Here is an 11345-nt window from a genome sequence, read left to right on the forward strand (position 1 = left end):
GGGGGGAGTCTGACAATGAGAAAGTTGGGATTTTTATGGGCATCCCTGTTTGTATCTAGTTCTCTGTGTTTCAGGAAGTCGCCTATGAACTTAGCTGACTTCTTAAACCTTGTACAAGGTCTAGCTGGTATACTAGATGTGCTGCCATGAAAAGGTTTGAAACGAATGTTTGTTTTGACTGTGAAATCTGGAGGCAAAAAAATGTAAACACCAGGAAGCAGCTTCCCCACGAAGGCACGACCCCCGAGATGGTAAATGGAAATTTAACATCATAGATATGACACCTTTGCAAGCATAATGCAATACAGAAGCATATCTGAGTTAAATTTAAAAACTCTGGAAGGTGGAAATCAAGTTAATAAGTATTATCTGCTCAGGATGTATGTTAGTAGATTTCTTAATGCTGGGGAATGTTTTACTACTGTAAGTTTTACCATGGTGTACAAGACCGCTCTCCTTATCTGACTGGAGTCCATTTTTTCTGGAATCACTGGGCACCACAACTGGCCCTGTGCCCTGTTGCACCAAACAGCTCACCATGTACCCAACACATCATGTGTTTAGGGGCCTCCATTGTTGCTGGTGATGTTCTCTGAGCTGGAACTCTCTTCCCAAAGTCCCAATTTCACACATTTCTACTCATTCTTTAAGGCTGTGATTAAGAGTTACCTGCTTTGGGAACTCCCTCAAGAAATTAGGCATTCTTTACCCCATGCTTCCTAACATTTTGAATACCTCTATACTTGCGATGATGGGCCACACTTGCTATTGGTTCACCTCGGGTGTCCCGCCGGTGGGAGGCCTGCACTCAGAGAAGGGGAGGGAGATCCTCTCTTTTCTTCTTGCCAAGACCTTTCACACCATCTCCCTACTGCTGCTGATGAATGTTTCTGATACCTCTGAGCTTGGGACAGGAAAGAGGGAGGAGAGGCAAGAGGAGCAGGGAAGATTTTTCTTGGTAGGTATTATCATGGTGATCACACTCTCTGGTCTTAGATGATGGAAGAAAACGGATTCTGTTTCTCATGGGCACTTTTGTGTGTTCTGTGGAGACCCCACACTCCCATAGTTGGATATTTCTCATCTGTTGCTCTCTTGAGGATGATGCCTCTCTATTCTTGCTGGTCACTTAATCCTCCCTCAACCTATTAGCGTTGACAATACTTCTGCTGAGGATCGTTCACCCCTCTAGATGGCGCTTTTAGACAAGCCCTAAGACAAGTTCATTCCCGTTCTCTCTTGCGTGCGAGGCTCACATTTGGTCCACGGCAACCCTCCTGCCACCGTTGCCTTGATCAACTCTAGGAATATTGCCTAATCCCTGATGCAGCCCCTCTTTTTTGCTCATCCATCAGAGCAGCCAACCAGTCTGTCTCCTACTTTGTGATGTTCCAGGTAAAGCCAGACCTCCATTCACTGTGTCCTCCACATTGCACATGACACACATTACTTCCCAAATGGTTTCCTTAGAACTCCTTCTCCCGATTTATGAATTTTGGGAAAAGTTAAAATGTTAAAGCTAACAAGCTCACACCTTGTTCTGTATTTTTCTTAGAAACATACAAACTTTTCAAGGTTAGTGACCATAGTCCAAGTGTCTTTGCACCCTTAGTGACACAGAGGCTAGGATATAATAAGTACTTAAGAATTTGTCAAATGGATAATTTTAACTCACTTCTGATATATTTTGAACTTATTACAAAGGTTTTCTTTTAAAAAAAGTTGGGACAAAGTGATCTGATTTTTTAGCACAGAACGTATTCTGTATGGTATCAGGGAAGGGCAAGAGGTAAGAAAGGGAAAACATTTGGGTCACTTACAGTGCTGTGCAGAGAAAAAAATGGATCAAGTCTCTATGAATATAGTCAGATACAAGATGTGAGAGGAGGATGGTGTCAGAGGAAAACTCATGAAACTCTTCTGGGATGCTCTGTATACTGAGCATCAGGGGATTTGTTGAAATAGAGGAAACAGCTCCTCTACTCCCAGCAGTATCTCTAGTTCTCTTTGGCCTCGCTCTGTCTAAAGAACTGAGACAGTTCTTAAAGCAGTAATCCTTAAGGGTGGGCAGTTAGGAGAGTATGATGCTTTGACCACATCATACTTACATTAAATTGATTCCACAGCCATAGATGTGTTTTTATCTCCTTTCAAAGAGAACGCTCTTTAAATGGAAATAGGGAAAAGGAATATGACAAGTTGGGAAGTGAAGCTCTCAAAAGAGATATGACCATCATTTAAAATTAATTCAATGTCCAGATTCAGAGAAATTTCATGACAAGGTCCAAAAGGGACTTGCAGATGAAGTGACAGAAACACTATTGGTAAACTTGGAGAAACCACTCAGGACAAGATAGATGTCAAAAGATGGAAGATAGGAAAATGTTTTTTTTCAGTTGCCTCAGCAGAGAAAATAAAATCTAGAAGCAACCTGGTAAGTGTAATCTCTAGAAAAAAAAATCTAGAATAGCTTATTTAAAATGATTTCTGAATTCTTAGAAAAGAAAGAGGTGATGCCTATGAGTCAATATTAATTCTTTAATGTCAGGCTTCATGTGGTCAAATTCAATTTTTTTTTTGTTGTTGTTCAGTTGAACATCTACTGAGCATCCTCTCTGTGCTCTAAGCACCGTGGCACTATGGGGATGTAGAGAAATACCCATTTATTTGTCGTTGAGGTATTTTTGGTATGAGAGGGCAGCCACACCAATTTCAATTAGCTAACCCCTGAGTGCTTTGACAAAAGAAGAAACCAGCCTCAAGGCTCAGAGGAAGAGCATTGGGAGAAATAAAGCTAGATCTGAAAGATCTAGGGAAGGTCGAACAAGAATGGACCAATGGGAGAGGGGGGAGGAATGTTTCAGAGTGACTAATATGGAAAAAGTCATATAAGACTGAAGAAGCCCAGTGTCTGGGGAGAAATACAAGCATTTATTTCTTAGTGATGTATGAGATGAGAATAAAGGGATGTCGGGAAGGAATTAGAGAGGAAGGTAGAAGCCAGATGCAGCAGGGACTTGGATCCATTTGAAGCAGATGGGTCTTTACTTTTTAGACTCTATATCATGTGGGAACCAATTTTAAACAGTGGAAAGGTGGTTGGTTTTGGTGTTGTTATTGTTGTTGTCTCTACATCTGTCTACCTTCGGTGTGAGCAACAGATTTAAGGAAGAGTTAAGGCTACCAGTTAGGAAGCTATTACAATTATCCAGGTGAGACATGAACATGGTTTGAACTATGCACTAGTATTAGGGTGGAAGTGGGAGATGAATGTGTTAAGTCCCCTGAGCAGCACGCAGTGGTTGGATGCAGGGGGCTTCAGGATGATGCCCTGGGAATGTGGGAGTGGGGCTGTCAATAACTTAGTTGGGAATATAGGAGGGGAACTAGTCTCTACTGGGGGTGAGAGAGGGCAAAATGATGGGATATCCAAGTAAATAGGTCTAGAAAGGCTTTAATGTGTGAATCTGGAGTTCAAGAATCAGGTCAGGGCTGGAGATAAGATTTGAGAGTGTAAGCACATAAGTTGGAGTCCATCCTGTAATAGATGATATAATCATCCATATAGATGAATAAAGAGAATTGTAGTGGGAGCATCAACCCTTAGGGAGACTGGCAGAAAGGAAAGAGCTCAAAAAGACAAAAAAGAAAAGAAAGAAAAAGAAAGGAAGCGAGAGGGGGAGGAAGGAAGGAAGGAAGCGAGGGAGGGAGGGAGGAAGGAAGGAAGGAAGGGAGGGAGGGAGGGAGGAAGGAGGGAGGGAGGAAGGAAGGAAGGAAGGAGGGAGGGAGGAAGGAAGGAAGGAAGGAAGCGAGGGCGGGAGGGAGGAAGGAAGGAAGGAGGGAGGAAGGAAGGAAGGAAGGAGGGAGGAAGGAAGGAAGGGAGGGAGGGAGGGAAGGAGGGAGGGAGGGAGGAAAAAAAGGACCGATGGCAAAAGAGGAAGAGAACCAGGGAAATCAAGAGCAGAGAGTAGTGAGAAGGTGAGGGGTCACCATGTCAAATGCAGCAAGCACACCCAGAAAGATATGTGCAAGCCAACAGCGGCAATCGGTGCAAAATAACCAAAATACATCTTACGAAACTTTAAGCTGCAAAAAGTGAACTTGGCACCCGAGTTTAAGAATAAGAACTGAAGTAAATTTTTTTCTACTTGTGAAGCCTGTGGCAATTGTATTGCCCTATGAAAAGCCCTATAAAGCATAGCGATGCTCTTTCTTCTGAATGGTTCCTTGGTTTTATAGCACCACAATGTGTCTTTCAAGTTTTAAAAACATTTATGTGTTGAAGTTTATCTTGGTCCATGCAACAGTATTAACCCCATTAAAAAAAAAAGTTGGGTGTGCTGAATTCACCAAAATGACACTTGGTTTATGTGCCATTTTTCTTTACAATGTTTTCTTAAATCTGTCATTATCCTGTTAGCTATCCATTTAATGATAAAGATACTAATCTAGCTGGCAATCTTTACAGGCACATTTTATGCATGTTATACAAATCTTATTGCCTCAGGACAAAACTAACAGCCTTCTCTGAAATTGGACATCAATTCTTTTTTTGTAGCAGATTATAAGTTTTCTTTTCTTTTTTTTTTTTTAAGATTTTATTTGTCACAGAGAGAGAGAGCGAGCACAAGCAGGGGGAGAAGCAGACCCCCCGCGGAGCAGGGAGCCCGCCGTGGGGCTCGATCCCAGGACCCCGGGACCATGCCCTGAGCCGGAGGCAGAGGCTTAACGGCTAAGCCACCCAAGCAACCCGTAGATTATAAGGTTATAAAGCACATGTTAAAAACAGAAAGAAACATCCTCGTTAGAAAAGCAGAAACCTGCTGTAAGTGTTTATATATAAAACAGACACAATTTGTTAATTAACAAGTGTCATCAGTTTCCGCCTGTCCTGGCACTATCCCTGGAAGCTAGGGTCCGAAGCCCAGTGAATGCAGATGAAGCCTGCCATGCCTTCAGCTAACACTTATTGGCCGTGTTCTGTGGTGTCTGCCCTCATGCAGCTGATGTTTCTCATAAGGGTTCCTGTGGCAGGGTAGGGCCAGGATCTTGGGAGGTTAGGTTGCCTCTGCTTCTGTATGATTTATTTTTTATGTTATTCTACATAATTTATTTTATTTATTATGAGTTACTCCACAGTAGTTGCCTTTACAAAGGTATTCCTGTAGGTGACCCATTTGACAAAGATATATTTGATCTCTGTTTAAGGAAGCAAAACATTTCTCAGAATCTAGCTAAAGAGAATGAAAACATGTCATCCCTGAAAAGGTACAGTCCAGTCCAGAGAATATGGTCATTGGTATTGTAATAGTCGTGTACGGTGACCGATGGTAGCTATGCTGGTGATGAATGTAACAACATATAGAGTTGTCAGATCACTGTGCTGTGAAACTAGTGTAACATTGTTTGTCAACTATACTTCAACTAAAAAAAATTATCTAAAAAACCCCAAACGAACCAAACCAAACAAAACCCATTTCATCCCAATTCTAGCTAGAAAAAAGAGTTTTCCTTCGACTTACTTGAGTACATCTTTAGATTGCTGGATACTGTGTCACCAGTTGGCCAAAAGAAAACATGCTTTTGCTACAAGATGATAGATGTAACAGGTCTGATTAAAGAAAGCACTATTGGTACTTAACGAATGCCCAGACTGTGGCCAATTACATACAAAATCGTAACCTTGGAAAAAGACCATGCACTTTCCTCCCTATTTTCCCAAATTGTCAATTTTGTATGACACTTGTTTTTATTCCTGACTGAAATGACAACTATATTACTACCTGAGATACACTACACATTAGAGTCTGACAAAAGTCTAATGCTTAAAAACTGAATTAGAGGAATTATTGCTTCACATCAGTATTTCAAAAGATTATAATCATGTGGTTAGGTACGCCTATAGCACTGTGGATGTTTTCTCAACGAGAAGATACAATAGTTCCAAAGGAAACTTTAGCATCATGAATCGCAAAATCTCTGACTATCTTTAGTCTAAAGATAGATTAAAGTGGAAATAGTACCCGTAGTAGTCATTCAAGGGCACCTGCTAAATCAGCACCCACTGGGGACCCAAAAGGGGAGGAAGTCACACTTTAGAATTTTACAGAACACCTTTTTGGAAATATCATTAATTCCGGCCATGGAGATTGGGATGTCCTAGGGCAGTGACTCAGTGGAGTCAATCTTGGGCTACAGGGAATGTCACCAGGCTGCTGCTCAGGAGAGTGGGGCTAGATTAGTATGGTCGCATCTGTAGCAAAACTGTTTTAGCTGAAGTTCACTCTGTGTGGAACCCGGAAAAGAGAAAGCAGCCAGAAGAAGAAAGAATGGGCTGCCCATTTTCAGCTGTATTAAAGGAAGAGTATTCTGACCACGGACCCAGAGGGTCCAGGACCCCTGGCCATATTTGCCCAGGGGTAGAGTTGGTTCTGTGGCTTGATGGTGTTGCTAAGATCCCACACTTATCAAACAATTTCCTGCTTATAAGGTCGCTGCCCATGTAGAGTCTCCTTTAAGAAGAACATATGTTAACGAGTGGGTATTGGGGTTTTTTAAGCTAAGCAAAGTGTTCAGTTTTCAATAAATGTTATAGGATCTGAATGCAAACTTCCTGGATTCAGCAATTATTAACAGTGACTTGCTCAGAAAAATGTGTAGTGATTAAGACTGTTTATACTGAACTAAAAATCTTCCACCATTACTTTTGCACATGATTTTTTTCCCCCAATCAAAAGCCTTCATGAGTTTGAGAATAGTCTAATTAGAGATCAAGTCAGATGTGATAGAAGGCAGGAGAAAGACCCTTATGACTTTGTGGCCCTATACTAAGTGCACAGTAGGCCACGGTAAATGTTTCTTGAATTAATTAATTACTTAAGTATCTACTAAGATCATTTCAAATAATACTGCAAGTTAACAACTGTATCATATACTGGACTTTGTGTTGATTTTCTTCCCTTTTTGTTCTATTTTTTTCCTTTTCTTTTTATATTTGGCGTTGGAGAGTTTCACCATTTCTCTGTTCTAAACACGGGAAGATTGAAAACTACTACGGTCTTAAAGTAAAAAGTAAGTGGGGAGATGTCAGTGCTCAAAGAGAAAATATTTCTTCAAGAAATAGATACTAAGACTTTTATTTATTTTTGCACATTCCTGTTAGAGGCTGTTAGGGTCTAACACGATGCCTGGAGGCCAGCAAAGAGGAAGTTGGCCTAGCTACTGGCAGAGTCAGCGGCCAGGCCTGGCCGTGCTCCAAAACAAAGCCACAGGAAGTCAGATCAACCCAGATAGGCCCAAGAAGGCTGACAAGGCAGGTTGGAACTCCCTGACCAAACAAGGAAGACAAGGCCCCAAACCCCGTCTCTCAGAAATCCCCGCCCCAAGTAATGAATATTCTACTCTCCTAGTTAACAATTTTCAATAAAAGATAGAAACCCAAGCCTTGGGGTGTGTATCTCTCTCTGCCTCTCTGTCTCTCTGTCTCTGTCTCTCTCCCTTGCCTGCTCTCACATCTTGAGAGTATAATTTTGCCTTAATAAACTTTCCTGCTTGTGTTGTGTCTGTCTTTGAATTCTTTCTTGTGATAAGACCAAGGGCCTTCGGCAACATCTTTGGGACTCGCTGGGTCTGGGCCTCAGGGCCCGGGGTCTCCCCAGTTCACCTAGCAACATTCCTGCGTACAGTTACCCCTACAGGTTAGTCCCATTTAGTTCATCTTACTTTGTTGTTCACATAATGACTCTGTTGTTCATATAATGCCATGGCCCTAACAAAACTCACCTCAGGCATTTCTGGCTTTTGCTACTGGAATTTGATTAGTCAGTCGATTGTAACAGTGGCCACCATGACTTAAAGATGTAAGTTTATTACTTGAAATATAAACAACACAGTCAAAGAGAGAAAAATGTAGCCAAAATGGATTACCAGGAGATGCAGGGAATTAATGAAGAAAGCACGGATCATCTGTGGTTCCATCCTCACAACTTTCTCTCACTGATCCTCCTGCCTCTCTCTTATAAGGACCTTTGTGATTGTATTGGGCCTACTTGGATAATCCAGGCTAATCTATCCATCTCAGGCTCCCCAATTTAATCCCATCTACAGTCTTTCCCAAGTAAGGTAATGTACTAATGAATTTTAGGGATTCGGGCATGGATTTATTTGGGGGCCGTTAATCCATTTAGCACACTGACCAATGGACTTGAATATCCAACCCCTTGGCAGCCATTCATTTCTTACTATACACACAAACACTGACATTTGGGTTAGGAAGTTCTGTCCAAGTTCTTCTGTGAGGGGGTTCCAAGAGTAAACTCAGTTTTGAGCACACTAACAAAGTTGTAGTCCATGTTGAGCCCTGTGAATTTGCTTGTTTAGCTCTGATGTCTGTTGAATCATTTATGACCATCTCTGGTGTTTGTAGTTTTAGGGGACACTCTGGTTTTTTGATAGACTCTTAGAAAGAGTTAGGTAAAGACGTTGCAGGAAACACACTTCTTATTGGGGGAAAAAAAAGAATCATTAAAGGTCAGACATTCTTATTCTTTACATTTGCTTTAGTTTTTCAGGATGAGTCTTAAGAAACATGTCCTCCTAAATATGTGGGTGAGATTATAATGTACTTCCTTATCAAAATGTAACTCATTATATGCTTAGAAAATGTTAGAGCATGGAAAACTATATGGCTTTATTTTGGGGGTCTCCTAGAACGCAAGCAGGAAAAAATAGCATAAGTCAAACAATAGAAATTTATTTATCTGGGGGAAACCTTGGAGAAATAGAAGACAAAATGGATAACCTGAATCACATGACCACTCAAGTTCAGTGATTAGCTCTGTTCTTTATCTGACTTTTTAGGAGTAAAATTTTAACATAAGTTTTTAAGTTCATGACAAAATTTTATTTAAAAAACACTCAAATCTTCTACAGGATACTTCATTTTATAGGTATGAGTAATAATTAACTAAAGCCTTCATCTTAAAATGACTTCAAGAACCATCAAATTCTAGAGATAGAAGTGTCCCTAGAGAACACCCATTTAAACCTCCTTATTTTATGAATTGGGAAACTGAGCCCCAGAAAACTCAACCTGCCCAAGGTCACCTGGAGCGGTAGTGGTGCCCAGGTTCAGGATCCAAGTCTCCATGCTCTCAGTGCAAGCTTTCCGCACTCTGTCATTCCCCTTCCTGATTCTCTTCCTCTCCCCACCCCACCCCCCTGCTTTTTTACTTGTGTACTTGGAGCAATAACTAGGTCCAGCAAAAAACAAAAATTCAGATTGTACTGACATCACTCTTTCTGGCGATAGGGAAAAGTATCATAGTGAAAGGAAAAGGAAATTGAAGCTTTATTTTTATAGATTTCAATCTTTTCATGTGAAGTCCTCCTCACCAGAGAAAACTGTTATTGGTTATAAAAGGAAAGAGTTACCAAGAAAAAAAGTATGTAGAATAATCTAAGAAGTCCCTCCCATTCTTGTTTTTGTGCTGAACTTCTCAGTCTCTGGAACTCAGTCCAGCAAACTTTCCCTACCTCTCGATAAGAGTTAGGTGCTCTGGCCATAATCCTCATCATAACCCCGATATTAAAAACAATCTAATCTTTCATTTCAGCTTCAGAAACCACAAACACCATATTATCATTCTTTCCTTTCAGACAGTTCCCATTTTTTACTGACTCTTCATATTTATCAAATAGACTTTGAGGTATTAGATTTTTCTGGAGTCTCAAACAGGTAAATTTACTCAGATTTTCCTTTTCTTCTGTTGGGAAGACAACAGATAATTTATATGTAAGACTATGAATAACATTACTTTTTCCAGAAAAATTGGATAATCAATATTGATATTCTTAGTAGACACTTCCTAGTAACTCTTTGGCTTAGCAGAGGAGATAATACAAATTCTAAATTTCCATACAGTGAAAAATCATATGCATATTTGAGGAAAACAATCATTCTCTTAATTTTAATGGGGAAATTTTTGAAAAGAAAAGTATACAATGAAGGAAGCCTAGAGCTCAGGGTCTATACTTATTCTTAGCCCTTGATATGTGATACGTTTTGGAATGGAACTTAGTCCAGGATGATTTTTTTTTCTTTTTAATGGAGCAAAACTGGTCTATTGTACAACTCTGAGATTTTGTCCACAGGGCGCAACATCAACAAATAAACCCACTTCTAATTTCACTCATATCTCCCTTTGTTCTATGGTTGCTAGAAAAACATCACGTCCCCCGGAACGTGGAGCACATCTGCCATACCAGCTAGAGTGTGTGCACTCTCCAGCCCCGACTCTGTTTATCTCTTGGCACCGTTCTCGGTTTCATGGAAGCTCTGTGCGTAGCCATAAAGCAGTCACCCTGATTTTGGGTCTGTGGTAGCAGCCAGTCTAATCTTGCCTAGATCTGAACACGGCAACTCACAGCCACTCAAATCCTGATGGAGGCACGTTTGAGAGATGAAGCAGTCTGAGACTAGTAATAAACTAGTCTGATCTTGCCCCTGGCTTGACCCACATTTTCTCTTTTTTGGGAAAGTGCCTCTTGTAGAAAGGGCAGTGGAGACCGAGGAAAATCATACTGGGCTTGATACTTAATTTTGGTCCTCTTCTTGGCTTCTTTTTAAGTCTTAGGTCACTTCTTTAGGTTATTTTTTTTTAAGTAAAGTCATACACAAATATTTTATCTCCCTGAATTGCTATTTTGTTTTTGGTGTTGGTGATATCTATGCATTTGACAAGCCACGCACAGCCTTTGGAGAAAGAGGAACACCCGTTATTCCTTTAACGGATAATTAAAGGGAGATTTGTCTCTCAACTGTTGAAGGACACTGTAAGAAGAAGACAGTTAATGCCAAGAGTTGAAAGCAGGAAATGGACTTACCATCACCACGATCAGCCAGGATAACCACCCTGGTGGTGGGGAACTGGGCTCCCAGTCGCCCTCCCACTGGCAGGCTCAGGGAAACGCTAAAGAATTCCTCCTTTTCATAGAAGGAGTCATCGATGATCAACACCCGGCAGCTCTTCTCAGCCTCATCCTTGTCAAAGTGGAGGATGCTGCTGTGGTCTTCTGGACGTGAGATGTAGTCAGAGAAAGATAATGCTGTTGAAGGAATGGAGCCTGTGGCAAAACCTATAGGAATATAAGATGGAACAGAGCAGGTGAGAAGAAACCTATGCTCCCAGCACTGTTTTTTTTTCTTTAAATTTTTTTATTGTTATGTTAATCACCGTACATTATATCATTAGTTTTGGATGTAGTGTTCCGTGATTCATTGTTTGTGTATAACACCCAGTGCTCCATGCAGAACGTGCCCTCTTTAATACCCATCGCCAGGCTAA

At 40.9% G+C, this 11345-nt stretch overlaps 1 protein-coding gene across 1 annotated transcript in view; it reads right to left on the minus strand.

The window, feature by feature from the left end:
- The window catches only part of FREM3 (FRAS1 related extracellular matrix 3), an 84991-nt gene that overhangs the window by 4483 nt on the left and 69163 nt on the right, over positions 1-11345 (minus strand). The window contains exon 6 of the mRNA XM_025873834.2: positions 10885-11136. Coding sequence (XP_025729619.2) covers positions 10885-11136 — 252 coding nt within the window. The remainder of the gene's footprint in view (positions 1-10884; positions 11137-11345) is intronic.

The sequence above is a fragment of the Callorhinus ursinus genome, unplaced genomic scaffold (assembly GCF_003265705.2).
Source record: "Callorhinus ursinus isolate GAN/ISIS: 27379988/994484 unplaced genomic scaffold, GSC_fseal_2.0 scaffold4, whole genome shotgun sequence".
In the NCBI taxonomy this organism is placed as follows: Eukaryota; Metazoa; Chordata; class Mammalia; order Carnivora; family Otariidae; genus Callorhinus; species Callorhinus ursinus.